The sequence below is a fragment of the Microcaecilia unicolor genome, chromosome 8 (assembly GCF_901765095.1).
Source record: "Microcaecilia unicolor chromosome 8, aMicUni1.1, whole genome shotgun sequence".
NCBI classification, from domain to species: domain Eukaryota; kingdom Metazoa; phylum Chordata; class Amphibia; order Gymnophiona; family Siphonopidae; genus Microcaecilia; species Microcaecilia unicolor.
Window position 1 is genome coordinate 119,404,201 of NC_044038.1, and position 19,044 is coordinate 119,423,244.

Genomic DNA, 19,044 nt, shown 5'->3' on the forward strand with positions numbered 1-19,044 from the left:
TCCAACCACTGTTTCTGGAGTACAGGACTTTGAAAAAATGGAAGAAAACAAATAATGCGCACGAGGCACGGGCCTCTATCTTAGCTTTCCCCCATCCTTGCTACTGAGTCCAGTAAGTAACTGTCTGCAATGCAAACCTGACTGTCTGCCGCCCGCCTACTTTGACAAACAATACATCCGGCCACTGTGCTCCAGCTTCCCATTGGGTTCCGGAATCGCTCGCGAGTCGCTCCCCTCGTCCCGTGGACACTCAAGGAGACGGCTAACGTCACTTCCTATCGGGCTGTTTGTTTGGAAAGAGGAAGGTAAGGTGAAATTCCTGATAAAGGCGGTGCAGGAGTGTTGTGTGCTGAGTGCCTGGCGGGGGTAGCATGTACTCGGCAGTGACAGGAGAGCTGCAGCGCAGGTGTCAAGGTGGGGGCTGCTGCTGTTGTTCACGGGTTTCGAAGTTGAGGAGAAGAGAGTAGGCCGGCACGGAAAGAATGCAGGAGCCGCTCGAGACACTATTTAGTCCCGATAATGATGCCAGCCCCTCCGGCTCCTCAATGGCCCGCCGGGGTTTATTGGCCCCCTCTATCCTGGAGCCTGGCAACGCGCAGCGCATGCTGGGAACTCCCTGCCAACAAAGCCCATTGTGGGAGCAAAGGAGTTTGCGCCCCCGACAGATTTTATCATGTAAAACGATAGTATATAATATAATAGCACTCACTGACAGAGAACAAAGGAATCTGTGTTCCTGGGAGGTAATATAGAATACAGGATATGACAAAGGCGGAAGAGGAGTCTGGAGTCACGGGAGATAATATTATATATAGTCTACAGTATAGATATATACTGGTGGGGTACAAAGTAGGCTGTGAGTCGCCTACAAAAAATATACAGTTCTAAAACATGTACTAAGAGGTGAGGAAGATTTGAAGCCTTTTCTGAAAGGTATAGTATTATAAATAAAAGGTGTTAATATTTGTGGAGAGGCAATATATGTTGATATTTTACCAAGTCACAGAAAGCAGCTTAGAACATTCTTTTATAATATTTACTAACATGGTTGGTGACAGCAGATAAAGACCAAAATGGCCCATCTGGTTTGCACAGTAAGGTAGTTAGGATTGCCCCTCCACATGCCTTCCTTAACGGATTGTAACCACAGATGACAGCTTAAAAAAATTGTTTATGCTGAATTCAACAAAAATTATTTTTCCTGCACCTTCACAGCTAGTATGTACTTTCAGGTTAATTGACTTCCAGACCTCTGTGTTTTGAGTCCTTATTCTCCTAGCATTGTTGTTTTCGGTGATCCTGGTAGCTAGGGATTCCCATCTTGTCCTCAAAGAAACCAAAGTTACTCACGTAGCAGGTGTTCTCCGAGGCAGCAGGCCAAGTATTCTCACATACCTGCCCATCTCCCCTTGGAGGTGAATTCTTTAGCTATCGTGTATGACTTAGCGGACCCGTGCTTGTATGGTGAGCAGGAAGAAGGTACCAGCATGTGCGCGGTGGAACGCTGTTAGAAAGTTCTTGTTTCACTAATCATCGTTTGCACCAGTCTGTCAGATGATGTCACCCATCCCAGCTGTGAGAATATGATGGCCCGCTGTCCTTCGAGAACATCTGCTATAGGTGAGTAACTTTGCTTTAGGTCTGGTTCAGATTTAGGAGCCACCTTCAAAACTGAAGAACTGCAGTAGTGGGCAGGACTAAAAGGTCCATCATGCCCAGTATTTTGTTTCCAGTAATGGCCAATCCAGGTAACAACTTCGTAGCAGGATCTCAAAACTATGTAAGCCACATTGAGCCTGCAAATAGGTGGGAAAATGTGGGATACAAATGCAATAAATATAAATAAAAGTAGATAGATTTCATGCTGCCAACACCCAGGGATAAACAATGGCTTTTCCCAAGCCTACCTAGTTAATAACAATTTATGGAATTTTCATCCAGGAATTTTTCTAAACACTTTTTAGACCCAGTTCTGTTAACTGCTTTTGCCACTTCTTCCTGCACAAATTCTAGACTTGTTTGTTGAAAAAATATTTTTCTGGTTTGCTTTAAATATGCTAGTTGTTAGACTCATGGAGCATCCTGTAGTTTTTTGTACTTTGAAAGAGTAAACACCCTGATAAGCATTTGCCTGTTCAGCTCCACTTGGGATTTTATCATAAACATTTTGAACCTTTCCTCATTGGGGACTTGTTTGTTTCCCTTCTCAGTACCTTTTCTAAGTCTACTATAGCTTTTTTGAGATGAGTATTGTGTGCAATTCTGGTCACCTCAAGGTGTGATTTCACTATGGAGCATTACAGAGGCATTTTGATATTCTGCATTCCTTTGTTTGCTAAAACATTCTATGTGGTTTAGCTTTCTATTTTTTGGGGGTTTTTTTGCCCGCCACCACACACAGTGCCAAGGCTCTCATGTTGTCCACAATGAGGCCCAAATCCTTTTTAGGTGTGTGTAGTGACTCCTAATAATGGATCTAGCGTTATAAGAACATAAGTGTTGCCATACTGGGACAGACAAAAGTTCCATCAAGCCCAGTATCCTGTTTCCAACAGTGGCCAATCCAGGTCACAAGTACCTGGCAAGATCCCAGAACAATAAAACAGATTTTTATGCTGCTTATCCTAGAAATAAGCAGTGGATTTTCCCAAGTCCATCTTAATAATGTCTTATAGACTTTTTGGAAATTATCCAAAACTTTTTAAAAATCCTGCTAAGCTAACTGCTTCTCCCATATTCTCTGGCAACAAATTCCAGAGTTTAATTACACGTTAAATGAAAAAATATTTTCTCTGGCTTGTTTTAAATTTACTACATAATAGCTTCATTGCGTGACACTAGTCCTAGTATTTTTGGAACGTGTAAATAAGCAATTAACATCTACCCGTTCCACTCCACTTTTATAGACCTTTATCATATCTCCCTTCAGCTGTCTCTTCTCCAAGTTGAATAGTCCAAGCTGCTTTAGCCTTTTCTCATAGGGAAGTCGTCCCATCCCCTTTATCATTTTCGTCACGCTTCTTTGTACCTTTTCTAATTCCACTATATCTTTTTTTGAGGTTAGAAAGAATCTAAAAGAGTAAGACTAAATGGTAAATTTTCATAATGAAGAAACGTAGTTTATGGAGTGCCCAGGGATCTATAATGAAACCAGTGGATTTTCCCCAAGTCTATTTTAATAATGGTGTATGGACTTTTCCTTTAGGAAGCCATCCAAACCTTTTAAGCTAACTGCTTTTACTACAGTCTCTGGCAACGAATTCCAGTATTTTTGTAAAGAGTAACAATCGATTCACGTTTACCAGTTACACTCCACTCATTTTATAGATCTCTCTCATATCTTCCCTCAGTCGTCTTTTCTCCAAGCTGAAGAGCCCTGGCCGTTTCAGCCTTTCCTCATAGGGAAGTCGTCCCATCCCCTTTATCGTCGCCCTTCTCTACCTTTTCTAATTCTACTATGTCTTTCTTGAGATGTGTTGACCAGACTTGAACACAATATTCGAGGTGTGGTCGTACCATGGAACGATAACAAAGGCATTATAACGTCCTCATTTTTGTTTTCCATTTCTTTTCTTTTCCTATTAGTACTTAATATTCTGTTTACTTTATTAGCTGCCGCCACACACTGAGCAGAGGGTTTCAATGTATCATCAACGATGACGCCTAGATCCCTTTCCTGATCGGTAACTCCTAATGTAGAACCTTGCATTACATAGCTATAATTCGGGTTCCTCTTTCCCTCATGCATCATTTTGCACTTGCTTACATTAAACGCCATCTGCCATTTAGATGCCCAGTCTCCCAGTCTCGTAAGGTCCTCTTATAATTTTTCACAGTCCTCTCGCAATTTAACAACTTTGAATAACTTTGTGTCATCAGCAAATTTAATTACCTCACTAGTTACTCCCATCTCTAGATCATTTATAAATATATTAAAAAGCAGCAGTCCCAGCACAGACCCCTGGGGAACCCCACTATCTACCCTTCTCCATTGAGAATACTGACCATTTAACCCTACTTTCTGTGTTCTATCTTTTAACCAGTTTTTAATGCACAATAGGATACTACCTCCTATCCCATGACTCTCCAATTTCCTCTGTAGTCTTTCATGAGGTACTTTTTTCAAATGCCTTTTAAAACTCCAGATACACAGTATCGACTGACTTGCCTTTATCCACATGTTTGTTCACCCCTTCAAAGAGATGTAATAGATTGATGAGGCAAGATTTCCCTTCACTAAATCCATGTTGGCTTTCTCTCATTCATGCTTTTGAATAAGCTCTGTAAATTTGTTCTTTATAATAGTCTCTACCATTTTGGCTGACACCGACTTCAGTCTCACTGGTCTATAATTTCCTGGATCTCTTCTGGAGCCTTTTTAAAAAAAATCAATGTTACGTTGGCCACTCTCCAATCTTCTGGTACCATGCTTGATTTTAAAGATAAATTACATATTACTAACAATAGTTCCGAAAGTTCATTTTTCAATTCCATCAGTACTCTGGGATGAATATCATCTGGTCCAGGAGATTTTCTACTCTTCAGTTTGTCAAATTGATCCATTACATCCTCCAGGTTTATAGAGATTTCATTCAGTTTTTCCGACTCTTCAGCTTCGAATAGTATTTCTGTCACCGGTATCTCTCCCGAATCTTCCTCGGTGAAGACCGAAGCAAAAAATTCATTTAATATCTCCGCTATGGCTTTATCTTCACAGATTGCCCCTTTTACCCCTTGGTCATCTAGCAGTCCATCCGATTCTTTTACCGTCTTTCTTTTAATATACCTAAAAAAAATTTTACTATGTGTTTTTGCCTCCAAAGTCCTTATTTGCCTTCCTTATCAGCGCTTCACATTTGACTTACCATTCCTTATGCTGTTTCTTATTACCTCCAAAGATTTTGCTGTAAAGCAACCAGTACAGAAATTCTACAAATCGCCCTGCATGTTACATAGCTGCCCAAGCTACCTATTGAAAACGGCCCCGGCACACTTCTTAGAACAGTTGAGATCCTATTTGGCTGTTATGTTATCCAAAGGCTCGTTCCTAACAGAAAAAGGCAATATACTATCCCTGTTAATAAAGAATGAGAAAATCAGAAATATTTCTCTGATACTTTGCTAATACCTTCTGATAGCCACCTTTTGGTGACTAAAATTATATTTCCTTTAAAATCTTCTTTATCAGAGAAAAGAGATGTAAGTTTAATTGACATTTTGGAAAACTCAGAAGTTATAGATAGAGTTATATTATTAGTGACTTTCGTCTTTGATTTAGATAGGAACAATGTTTTGAAATTATATTTCCGATACATGGTTGGTAGTTTTTTGGGTTCAAAGATGAATATGTTTTCTGACACATCAAGGGAATCGCAGACTGGGAGGTGTGAAGGCTTTTAAGCCAGGAATCATTGCCCTAGGTGGGACCTTCCTAGCGCGATTCCCTTGTAAGTGTTTTATTTCCTTATTACTTATTTGTTTGAACCTAAGAAATTATAAGAGTTTGTGGAAACAGATGAAGAATCCTCTGCAGCAACTTCCTTTAGTTACCACTGTACCGGCTGCAATAACCGATTAACCTTCCTCCCTCAGAAAATGTGAAGTGTAATATCAATCATTTTGAGTTTTTCTTATTTTCTTTAAGATAGTTTTCCTGATCTTGGATCTTCCAATTGTGGACAATTATGTAAACATATATTGTTGAGAGAAAATGTTTTCCTTTTTATATTAATTTCTGTATTTTCTTACATTTATGTGATAAATGTGAATGTAATTAAGTAAAATGATTAAAAAAAAAAAATAAAGAATGAGAAAAAAAGGACAAAAATGATCCCACTAACTACAGACCAGTGGCCTCCATACCGCTCATGAGAAAACTAATTGGAAAGACTAGTCACCACTCAGGTAATGGACTACTTGCACAAATATCATATACTCCACGAATCCCAATCAGGATTCTGCTCCAATTACAGCACCAAAACAGTGCTACTCACTCTTCTAGCAAGTCTCCATAGTTCCTCTTTGCCTTCCTTATCGGCACTTCGCATTTGTCTTGCCATTCCTTATGCTGTTTCTTATTATTTTCAGTCGGTTCCTTCTTCCATTTTCTAAAGGATTTTCCTTTAGCTCTAATAGCTTCCTTCACGGGCTGTCATTTGGTCTTCCTTCCTCCTTTTTTTAATACACAGAATATATTTGATCTGGGCTTCCAGGATAGTATTTTTGAACAGCATCCATGCCTGATGTAAGTTTTTGACCTTCACAGCTTCTCCTAAGTTTTTTTTTTTGTTTTTAAATTTTATCATAGTCTCGTTTTTGTGAGTACTTACTCCAAAGATGATATCAGTATCAAGCGGCCCCAGCACCATTACCAGATCACGCGCTCCACTAAGGACTAGGTCTAGAATTTTTCCTTCTCTTGTTGGCTCTTGTACCAGCTGCTCCATAAAACGGTCCTTGATTTCTTCAAGGAATTTTACCTCTCTATCGTACCCTGATGTTACATTTACCCAGTCAGTATTGGGGTAATTGAAATCACTGAGATCAATGTTGGAATCAGTAGAATATCAATCAATTATTATCTAATAAAAATTCTACCTTATAAACCCTGGTATTGGCGGTGTATCACAATTTTACATGAATCAAATTGTGGAGAAAAAAAGACTGCAGAAACCATGGAGTTATCTCTGTTATAGGTAAACCTTTCAATATTCAGAGAGCTCCTCTTCAATCACTAGTCTTCACAAAAAAAACTCCACTTTTCTTCTTCATGAATTACATGTAAATACACCTTTCACAATACCATATGGAGGCTCATTCAAACCGCCATTTCTTCGGTGAGATAAACATTAAATCAGTACTTAGCTTGGATAGTAGTCGTGCAGCAAATGTAAATTACTTTCAAACAGCATACGTTAGCTTTAACGCCCAACAGGAGGACCCTGTTTCGCCTCAATCAGGCTGTTTCAAGGGCTAGACATTGTATCCAAAAACTCTATCCACAGCTCCACACAATCACCACGCTCATTGCCTCTTCTTGGCGTTTTTAAATTCTTGGGAGACTTCCCTTCACAATATATACGTCATTTCCTCCATTTCGCCAACCTTCCTCTAAGACGTGTACCAATCAGCATTTAGAAAATTCAAAACAACCCAATCCATTTAGAGAAATGCTTTCCACTCTATTGATATATTTAAACCTTTAGGAATTACAGTTTTCAATAAATATATCCATCTCTGTTCCTTTTGTCTTAGCATACGTCTAACATCTCCTCTTTGCTCTGTCACTTGGATCTGTTCCAAAACTATGCATCGTAATTCTGAAAACTCATGTTTCAATAAACAATGAGAAACTAAAGGTTCATAAGTTTTTTTTTGCTTGTATACAATGTTGATGTTCAATTAGAAGTGTTTTCAACATACTGTCCCACGTAATACAAGTCACAAGGGCATTTCAAGAGGTAAATCACATTCATAGATTGACAATTAGTAGACGCTTTAAGCACATACAACTTTCCCGTGTGCACATCAGTGAATTTATCGCCATTGATCATATTCTGACATACTGAACATTGCCCACATGCATTATGATATCCCTTTAAATTTTCTACAGTATTCCGTCGATTCCATGTATCTGCTGGGCATAATAAATCACTCAAATCACTTTGTCTTTGATACGCAAACAGAACTCTCAAATTACAGAAGCAAGGATAAATCTTTAGCATAGAAACATGTCTTTTAATGATTTTAACCATTTTATTCGTATGGATATTATATTTCGTTACAAATTTCTTAGGATATCTTCTTTCTTCCAATTTTTGTTGCAAATTAGAAGTCTGATGAAAATATTGTTCTGTTGTAGAGCAAATTTTACGATAACGCAGAAATTGTGCAAAGGGGATGTTGGTTTTACAATGATTCGGATGCATGCTCTGAAAATGTTGTGTTTCTGTCAGTTGGTTTCACAAAAACCAATATTTCCAATTTTTTCTAAACAACATTCACTTGTATATCTAAAAAAGGATGTACAAGTGAATGTTGTTCAGAAAAAATTGGAAACATTGGTTTTTGTGAAACCAACTGACAGAAACACAACATTTTCAGAGCATGCATCCGAATCATTGTAAAACCAACATCCCCTTTGCACAATTTCTGCGTTATCGTAAAATTTGCGTGGAATCGACAGAAAACTGTAGAAAATTTAAAGGGATATCATAATGCATGTGGACAATGTTCAGTATGTCAGAATATGATCAATGGAGATAACTTCACTGACGTGCACACGGGAAAGTTGTATGTGCTTAAAGTGTCTACTAATTGTCAATCTATGAATGTGATTTACCTCTTGAAATGCCCTTGTGACTTGTATTACGTGGGACAGACGTCACGTATGTTGAAAACAAGTCTAATTGAACATCGACATTGTATACAAGCAAAAAAAACTTATGAACCCTGAGTTTCTCATTGTTTATTGAAACATGAGTTTTCAGAATTACGATGCATAGTTTTGGAACAGATGCAAGTGACAGAGTGAAGAGGAGATGTTAGACGTATGCTAAGACAAAAGGAACAGAGATGGATATATTTATTGAAAACTGTAATTCCTAAAGGTTTAAATATATCAATAGAGTGGAAAGCATTTCTCTAAATGGATTGGGTTGTTTTGAATTTTCTAAATGCTGATTGGTACACGTCTTAGAGGAAGGTTGGCGACATGGAGGAAATGACGTATATATTGTGAAGGGAAGTCGTCCAATAATTTAAAAACGCCAAGAAGAGGCAATGAGCGTGGTGATTGTGTGGAGCTGTGGATAGAGTTTTTGGATACAATGTCTAGCCCTTGAAACAGCCTGATTGAGGCGAAACAGGGTTCTCCTGTTGGGCGTTAAAGCTAAAGTATGCTGTTTGAAAGTAATTTACATTTGCTGCACAACTACTATCCAAGCTAAGTACTGATTTAATGTTTATCTCACCGAAGAAATGGCGGTTTGAATGAGCCTCTACCATATGGTATTGTGAAAGGTGTATTTACATGTAATTCATGAAGAAGAAAAGTGGAGTTTTTTTTGTGAAGACTAGTGATTAAAGAGGAGCTCTCTGAATATTGAAAGGTTTACCTATAACAGAGATAACTCCATGGTTTCTGAAGTCTTTTTTTTCTCCACAATTTGATTCATGTAAAATTGTGATACACCGCCAATACCAGGGTTTATAAGGTAGAATTTTTATTGGATAATAGGTTATCAATAGAAATCAAACAAAATAAAACATGGAAAAGAAAATATGATACCTTTTTTATTGGACATAACTTAATACATTTCTTGATTAGCTTTCGAAGGTTGCTGTTCTTCGTCATATCGGAAATCTGATTTCCGATCTGAGGAAGAAGGGCAACCTTCGAAAGCTAATCAAGAAATGTATTAAGTTATGTCCAATAAAAAAGGTATCATCTTATTTTCTTTTCCATGTTTTATTTTGTTTGATTTCTATTGATAACCTTAAGAGTGGACTAACACGGCTACCACACTCCTATTAGATAATAGGTAATTGAAATCATCCATTATTATTGTGTTACCCAGTTTGTTAGCTTCCCTAATTTCAGATAACAGTTCCGTCTGTTCATCCTGACCAGGTGGGCGATAATGCACTCCTGTCATTATCCTTACACATGGCATTTCAATCCATAGGGATTCCAAGATTTGTTTTTTTCCTGTCGTTTGGATTATTTTTCTTGTGTGCATCACAAGTTATAGATCGGTGAGCCTGATGTCGGTGCCGGGCAAAATGGTAGAGACTATTATAAAGAACAAAATTTCAGGATTAATGAGACAATGCCAGCATGGATTTAGTCAAGGGAAATCTTGCCTCACCAATTTACTACATTTCTTTGAAGGGGTGAACAAACGTGGATAAAGGTGAGCTGGTCAATATTGTGTATCTGGATTTTCAAAAGGCATTTGGCAACGTACCTCGTGAAAGAATCCTGAGGAAATTAGAAAGAAACAGAGAAAATATAGAATCATGACGGCAGGTAAGGGCCAAATGGCCCATCCAGGCTGCCCTTCCTCAGTAACCACTAGCTCCTCCTTTTCTTAAGGGATCCCACGTGCCTTTCCCACACTTTCTTAAATTCCAACACAGTCCTTGTCCCCATCATGGCAATATCCTATTGTGGATTAAAAACTGGTTAAAAGTAATCTTCTGAGCTTCCACATTGTTTGAAACATTTTCAATGTGGTGGATGAGATCTGTTGATCAAGTAATAGTTTACAGTCTAGAGTGATTCCTAGTAGTTTAAGATTTTCGGCTATTGATAAGTGACTCCATCTATGTTGATGTTTAAATGTGTTGTTATAGTAAGGTGATGTTTAGTTTGAGTTTGAAAGAGGTGGCTCATGATTCTAAAATGGTTAAGCCATATTTGATTCTATATCCTCTAATTTGTTGTTGATTGGGCTATATTGACACATCGTCTCCATAGAGGAAGGGATTGAAGCCGTTCTTTGCTAGAGGTGTCATTATGTTGAACATGGTAGGAGAAATGGATGAACCTTGGGGAGCTCCGCAATCTGTTTTCCACATGGGCGATATGGTTGTGCCCACCTTTACTTGATAGGTTCTGTAGTTTGTGGGATCATTTTTGCCCTTTTTTTCCTCATTCTTTATTAACAGGGTTAGTATGATATTGCCTTTTTCTGTTAGGAATGAGCATTTGGATAACATAACAGCCAATTAGGATCTCAACTGTTCTAAGAAGTGTTCCGGGGCTGTTTGCATTAGGTAGCTTGGGCAGCTATCTAACATGCAGGGCGATTTGTAGAATTTCTGTACTAGTTGCCTTACATATTCAGTGGTTGGTGGGTTGAAGGATGACAAGGTATTGGTATCTGTAAAGCTCAGGCTCAAAAATGGCCATGAATGCATTCTCGGGGCTTTTTGGGACGTGAAAACTGCCAATCCTAAAGAAAAAGTATCCCTTCCAGACTCCTTCCTCTTCATTAACCCTTTATTTTCTCACTGAAGCAGGTCAAAAAGCCCCTGAATTATTGCCTGGAACAAGGTGGCAGGTTGTGTGACGGCTGTTCGGGCACAAGCAGGAAGTTGTTAATGTTTTCACGTTTTTAACTATTTGTGTCTATTCTGGGAACTGGTAAAAGCCTCGTGTGCCTCCTATTTCCTTCCACAGCAAGGAATGAGCTTGATCTGCTAGGACCCAGGCAGTAACGTCATATAACTGCTGCATTTGTTGGGAAAGATCTCTCAGGTGTCTGCTTTTTTTTTTGTGGCTTAGAAAAGCAGTCTGATAGGGCAGACAAATCTTAAGGGGCTGTAGTGGTGGGGGAGGGGTGAGATACTTTTGTGTATTAACCGGAGACCTCTGCCTGATGCCAAGGACAGTGTTCAGTGCCAGAGGGATGTACAAGACACAAGGTGAAAATAGCCAAAAAAAAAAAAAGCACCGAGAACCTTCAAAACTGGGACACAATTCCCTTAATTGTATAGCTTAAACTTAAATCTTCCATAAATGACCCGACACGGCCCTGTTTCGGCACACGGCGTCTGCGTCCGGGGTCTGTATCAAACATAGACAAACAATGCCATGTATATAACAGTGTATTCCGTAAGAAATTTAATGGCAAATCCCCATCTGTTCACGCTTTCCAAAAATACTAGGACTAGGGGGCATGCAATGAAACTACATTGTAGTAAATTTAGAACAAATCATAGAAAGGTTTTCTTCACCCAACGCATAATTAAACTCTGGAATTCGTTGCCGGAGAACGTGGTGAAGGCGGTTAGCTTGGCTGAGTTTAAAAAGGGGTTAGACGGTTTCCTAAAGGACAAGTCCATAAACCGCTACTAAATGGACTTGGGAAAAATCCATAATTCCAGCAATAACATGTATAGAATGTTCGTACGTTTGGGAAGCTTGCCAGGTGCTCTTGGCCTGGATTGGCCGCTGTCGTGGACAGGATGCTGGGCTCGATGGACCTTTGGTCTTTTCCCAGTGTGGCATTACTTATGTACTTAAGGTTCTGTCAGCAATTATGTTGTCATGCGGGATTTCCAGATTGCTTTCTTTGTTCGGGGTGGCCTGTCTCAGCTTGGTGATTTTGCTTATGAAGTATTTGGCCAGGGTTTCTGCTGAAAGGGTGTTTCTGTTCAAAGTTATGATTGTGTGGATGGATATCATGGAGTTATCTAGCCTATATAGTTTTGTTTTGTTTTTTTTTGTGATAGGAGGGACCAACTTGTTCTTTGTAATATTAAATTTCATCAGTCATTTGGATCCCAGTTTCTCATTCTTGTGAGGTCCTCCTCCAATTCTCACAATCTGCTTGTGATTTAATTTTGTGCTGTCTGCAAATCTTATTCATTCCCATTTCCAAATCATTTATAAAAATGTTTCTTTTTTAAATGCACTGGTCTCATTATAGATCCTTTGGGGCACTCCATAAGTACATAAGTAGTGCCATACTGGGAAAGACCAAAGGTCCATCTAGCCCAGCATCCTGTCACCGACAGTGGCCAATCCAGGTCAAGGGCACCTGGCACGCTCCCCAAACGTAAAAACATTCCAGACAAGTTATACCTAAAAATGCGGAATTTTTCCAAGTCCATTTAATAGCGGTCTATGGACTTGTCCTTTAGGAATCTATCTAACCCCTTTTTAAACTCCGTCAAGCTAACCGCCCGTACCACGTTCTCCGGCAACGAATTCCAGAGTCTAATTACACGTTGGGTGAAGAAAAATTTTCTCCGATTCGTTTTAAATTTACCACACTGTAGCTTCAACTCATGCCCTCTAGTCCTAGTATTTTTGGATAGCGTGAACAGTCGCTTCACATCCACCCGATCCATTCCACTCATTATTTTATACACTTCTATCATATCTCCCCTCAGCCGTCTCTTCTCCAAGCTGAAAAGCCCTAGCCTTCTCAGCCTCTCTTCATAGGAAAGTCGTCCCATCCCCACTATCATTTTCGTCGCCCTTCGCTGTACCTTTTCCAATTCTACTATATCTTTTTTGAGATACGGAGACCAGTACTGAACACAATACTCCAGGTGCGGTCGCACCATGGAGCGATACAACGGCATTATAACATCCGCACACCTGGACTCCATACCCTTCCTAATAACACCCAACATTCTATTCGCTTTCCTAGCCGCAGCAGCACACTGAGCAGAAGGTTTCAGCGTATCATCGACGACGACACCCAGATCCCTTTCTTGATCCGTAACTCCTAACGCGGAACCTTGCAAGACGTAGCTATAATTCGGGTTCCTCTTACCCACATGCATCACTTTGCACTTGTCAACATTGAACTTCATCTGCCACTTGCACGCCCATTCTCCCAGTCTCGCAAGGTCCTCCTGTAATCGTTCACATTCCTCCTGCGACTTGACGACCCTGAATAATTTTGTGTCATCGGCGAATTTAATTACCTCACTAGTTATTCCCATCTCTAGGTCATTTATAAATACATTAAAAAGCAACGGACCCAGCACAGACCCCTGCGGGACCCCACTAACTACCCTCCTCCACTGAGAATACTGGCCACGCAATCCTACTCTCTGCTTCCTATCTTTCAACCAGTTCTTAATCCATAATAATACCCTACCTCCGATTCCATGACTCTGCAATTTCTTCAGGAGTCTTTCGTGCGGCACTTTGTCAAACGCCTTCTGAAAATCCAGATATACAATATCAACCGGCTCCCCATTGTCCACATGTTTGCTTACCCCCTCAAAAAAATGCATTAGATTGGTGAGGCAAGACTTCCCTTCACTAAATCCGTGCTGACTTTGTCTCATCAGTCCATGTTTTTGTATATGCTCTGCAATTTTATTCTTAATAATAGCCTCCACCATCTTGCCCGGCACCGACATCAGACTCACCGGTCTATAATTTCCCGGATCTCCTCTGGAACCCTTCTTAAAAATCGGAGTAACATTGGCTACCCTCCAGTCTTCCGGTACTACACTCGATTTTAGGGACAGATTGCATATTTCTAACAGTAGCTCCGCAAGTTCATTTTTTAGTTCTATTAATACTCTGGGATGAATACCATCAGGTCCCGGTGATTTACTACTCTTCAGCTTGCTGAACTGACCCATTACATCCTCCAAGGTTACAGAGAATTTGTTTAGTTTCTCCGACTCCCCCGCTTCAAATATTCTTTCCGGCACCGGTGTCCCCCCCCAAATCCTCCTCGGTGAAGACCGAAGCAAAGAATTCATTTAATTTCTCCGCTACGGCTTTGTCCTCCTTGATCGCCCCTTTAACACCATTTTCGTCCAGCGGCCCAACCGACTCTTTGGCCGGTTTCCTGCTTTTAATGTATCTAAAAAAATTTTTACTATGTATTTTTGCTTCCAATGCTAATTTCTTCTCAAAGTCCTTTTTTGCCCTCCTTATCTCCGCTTTGCATTTGGCTTGGCATTCCTTATGATCTATCCTGTTACTTTCAGTTGGTTCTCTTCTCCACTTTCTGAAGGATTGTTTTTTGGCTCTAATGATTTCCTTTATCTTACTGTTTAGCCACGCCGGCTGACGTTTAGTCTTTTTTCCCTTTTTTCTAATACGTGGAATATATTTGTCCTGAACCTCCAGGATGGTGTTTTTAAACAGCATCCACGCCTGATGCAAGTTTTTTACTCTGCGAGCTGCTCCTTTCAGTCTTCTTTTCACCATTTTTCTCATTTTGTCGTAATCACCTTTTCTATAGTTAAACGCTAGCGTACTTGATTTCCTAGTTTCACTTCCTTCAATGCCAATATCAAAACCGATCATATTATGATCACTGTTATCAAGTGGCCCTCGTATCGTTACCCCCTGCACTAGATCATGAGCACCACTAAGGACTAAGTCTAGTATTTTTCCTTCTCTTGTCGGCTCCTGAACCAGCTGTTCCATGAAGCTGTCCTTGATTTCATCAAGAAATCTTATGTCCCTTGCGTGTACAGATGTTACATTAACCCAGTCTATATGCGGGTAATTGAAATCCCCCATTATTATTGTGTTGCCCAGTTTGTTTGCGTCCCTGATTTCCTTTAACATTTCCGCATCCGTCTGTTCGTCCTGGCCAGGCGGACGGTAGTACACTCCTATCACTATCCTTTTCCCCTTTGCACATGGAATTTCAATCCACAGTGATTCCAAGGAGTGTTTTGTTTCCTGCAGAATTTTCAATCTATTTGATTCAAGGCTCTCGTTAATATACAATGCTACCCCTCCACCAATCCGATTCACCCTATCACTACGATATAATTTGTACCCCGGTATGACAGTGTCCCACTGGTTATCCTCCTTCCACCAGGTCTCAGAGATGCCTATTATATCTAATTTTTCATTTAGTGCAATATATTCCAACTCCCCCATCTTATTTCTTAGGCTCCTGGCATTCGCATATAGACATTTCAAACTATGTTTGTTGTTCCTAAGTACATCATGCTTAGTACTTGACAGTATTAATTGGCAATCTTTTGTCTGATTTTTATTGTTATTTAAAGATACCCGATCTACTACAATCTCTTTTGCAACCTCACTATCAGGATACTCTATCTTCCCTGTTATGGTGATATCTTTGAAAGATACCTTATCCCGAACCATGCTCTTTTGAGCGACTGTCGGCCTTCCCCCCCACTCCACAATTTACCTTTCTTCATTATGAAAATTTACCATTTAGTCTTACTCTTAAATTCTTTCAAATCCAAAAGGCATTCCATAGCGTCCCACAGATCAATCCAGAGACTGGTGGGTTATGTCCCTCTGCCAGCGGGCGGAGATAGAACTTCTGAGGCTCTATATGTGGACATGTGCCACCAGCTGAACCTCAGTATTCTCTCTATCTAGCAGGTGGATGGCATAACTCTGCAGCTCTCTGGATTTGGGACTTCTCGCCCGTTCCCTCGGGATGAGTTGAGGTGCCCAAGGGGTTGAGTGCTCGCTTAAGCTGGTGGTGCCAGGCCCCTCCCTTTCTCCCCCTGCCTGCTGGTTCCTTCCCTGGATATGTGAGTGGTACTCCTGTTTAAAAAAAAAAGGGGGGGGGGAGCTTTATCTTTAAAACTCTTTGCAGCACTCGCAGTAAGCAGAAGTCTGCTTTTAGTTTCCGGGGGGAGCCGTTGTGCTGGGCTGGTGTGTTATTGGTGCTGAGGGTGTTCCTCTGGGCACATGGCAGCCCCGTCCGAATCTGTTAAGCCCTGTTAAGTGCTAGGTGTGACACAACAGTGTGCAGAAAGTCATTCCATCCATGTACTGGTAGCTGACCCATCACAAAATTAGTCCCACTGGTTTTTTTTTTAATCTAGGGACTCTCATATCCAACACTCTGATAACAAGTGGTGTTTAAGCACAGAATAAATTCTACGTCTAGAATAAACTTCCTGAGCCCCTACGTCTTGCCCCATCCTTGGCCACCTTTAAATCTAGATTGAAAGCCCACCTCTTTAACATTGCTTTTGACTCGTAACCACTTGTAACCACTCGCCCCCACCTACCCTCCTCTCCTCCTTCCTGTACACATTAATTGATTTGATTTGCTTACTTTATTTCTTGTCTATTAGATTGTAAGCTCTTTGAGCAGGGACTGTCTTTTTTTCTATGTTTGTGCAGCGCTGCGTACGCCTTGTAGCGCTATAGAAATGCTAAATAGTAGTAGTAGTAGTAGTGCTCTCGGTGTGGGAACCGTAGAGCAGCGTCGGGCACTTGTGATGTCTGCCCTCGGTATTCTCCGGGGCAGGGAGCGTCAAAATCGGGGCGGGAGCGGCCAGAACGGGGCCTAGGTCAGGCAGCCCTGTTGTCCACCTCCGGGCGTCCTTCCTGCCTGGCGGTGAATGATTTTGACGGCGTTGCGCTTTTAATAGGGCGGAAGGTTGTGGATTCCGCTTCAGCTCAGCAAGCGCGAAAATCAGCTGATTCTCGGTCAGCTGGGGAGCTGAATACGGGCTCTGGAGGAGCGGAGGTGAAGTCGGTGCTGGCTTGAGGTTTTTCCGCGCGGAGGTGGAGCGGGCGCCATTTTGAAATCGGGGGGAGAGCTGATTCCAGGGCCTCCCATTGCCGAGGGTCAGTCTCAGGTGTCCCTTTCTCGGGCAGACTGTCAGAGTGGAGATTCTGGGGAATCGGGAGTGCCCTTTTCGCCTGAGTTTGTTCTTCTTTTGCACAGGGCCTTTTTACTTAAAAGGTCCGGTGGAGGTCTGGACATTGATTTGGGCTTAAAGGCCTCTCAGCAAGATTCCTCGGCCTCTCCTTCTTTTTTGGCTAAGAGGCATTGCTTGGATTTACAGGAGTCTTCAGGCTCTCTGAAGAAGATGACGGTTGGTTGTCAGATGTTTCCCAACAGACCTGGTCTGTTTTGATGGAAGAGGAAGAGTCGCAGTATGAAGGGGGTGATGATCCTACGGCGGCTCGGTTGTTTAGGCAGGACGAATTGGCGAACCTAATTGTCAGCACCTTGGAGATTCTGAATATCTCGGCTCCGGACAGCAGTGGCCCTTGCTCAGTGGCTCCCTCTATTATGTGAGTGACTGAGCGGCTGACCCGTACTTTTCTCATTCATGATGCTATGAAGGTGCTCATTGCGGCGCAATGGGACACTCAGGAGGCAGGGTTACGCGTGGCGAGAGTCATGACGCGTTTGTATCCACTTCCAGAAGGAGAAAGAGAGGGTTTGCGTTTATCCGCAGTGGATTCCTTGATCACAGCAGTGACTAAGAGAACGATGTTGCCGGTAGAAGGCGGGGCGGCCCTTAAGGACTCACAGGATAGGAAGTTAGAGTCTTTCTTAAAGGCTTCCTTCGAAGTAGCAGCATTGTGCATGCAGGCATCAATCTGCGGGTCCTATGCAGCCCGAGCATGTCTATCGTGGGTGCAGAAAGCATCCTCCTCTGAAGAACTGGTGGCAAATTTGCCTTCGCTCGAGTCTGGTCTCGCGTATTTGGCGGACTTATTGTATGATGTTCTTCAGGCATCGGCCAAAGAGGTAGCCCTGTCAGTAGTGGCTCGCCGTTGGTTCTTCGTCACTGGTCGGCGGATACGGCTTCCAAGTCTCGTCTTGCTCGTTTGCCTTTTAAGGGCAAGCTGCTGTTTGGTGACGAGCTGGATCAGATTGTCAAAGATCTAGGTGATTCTAAGGGTCGTCGTTTACCAGAGGACAGGCCTAGATCTTCGTCTCACATAGGCCCATCTCGGGACCGGTTTCGGGAGGCGCGGCGTTATCGCCCAGGCAGGTCGATGGCCTTCTCTAAGCCCTGATTTCTCAGAAGCAACAGTCGTTTCAAGGGGAGTGCTGCTCTGGCGGCGCGGCCTCTAGACCCCCCACAGGATCTCGTACCCAATGATGGGGCCTTGGTCCATCTTCAAGGGTCAATAGGGGGACGGCTGTCCCTCTTTCTGGAAGAGTGGGCCAGGGTAACGTCAGATGAGTGGGTGTTGGAGGTAATACGAGACGGTTACAAGCTAGAGTTGGTCCGGAATCTGTCAGTTTTTTTTGTGGAATCGCCTTGCAAATCCCCAAGGAAGAGAGTGGCGGTCAGGGAGACATTGGACAATCTCATTCATTTAGGGGCGGTGGTTTCCATTCCTGTGGCGCAGCACGGCCTAGGCCGTTATTCCATTTGTTTTGTGGTACCAAAGAAAGGAGGCTCCTTTCGTCCGGTACTCGATCTCAAGGGAGTCAATAGAGCGCTGCAAGTACGTCACTTTCACATGGAGACTCTGTGGGCCGTGATAGCAACAGTTCAGCCTAGGGAGTTTCTTACTTCCCTCGATCTCAAAGAAGCTTACTTGCACATCCCCATTTGGCTGCCTCATCTTTGGTTTGCAGTGTTGGGTCAACACTTTCAGTTCCAGTCGCTTCCCTTCGGCCTGGCTATGGCTTCTCGGACATTTTCCAAGGTTATGGTGGTGGTTGCAGTGTTTCTGCGATGGGACGGGGTGCAAGTGCACCCGTATCTCGACGACTGGTTGATATGAGCTCCATCCTTTCGGGAAAGCGTTCAGGCGACAGACAAGGTTGTCGCTCTACTACGGTCGTTGGGATGGAT

General features: G+C 41.9%; 1 protein-coding gene across 4 annotated transcripts in view; it reads left to right on the plus strand.

The window, feature by feature from the left end:
• The first annotated feature begins 220 nt into the window (after positions 1-220).
• Positions 221-19,044, plus strand: part of PAIP2 (poly(A) binding protein interacting protein 2) — a 290,265-nt gene continuing 271,441 nt past the window's right edge. Inside the window, exon 1 of one of the 4 annotated variants that reach the window (XM_030211529.1) lies at positions 221-305. Coding sequence is in view for 1 of the 4 variants with exons in the window: in XM_030211528.1 (XP_030067388.1) it covers positions 372-414 (43 nt within the window). In the remaining 3 variants the exon portion in view is untranslated. Of the gene's footprint in view, positions 306-326; positions 415-19,044 lie in introns of those variants that run through there. The other 3 variants (XM_030211533.1, XM_030211528.1, XM_030211532.1) reach the window with 3 other exon arrangements.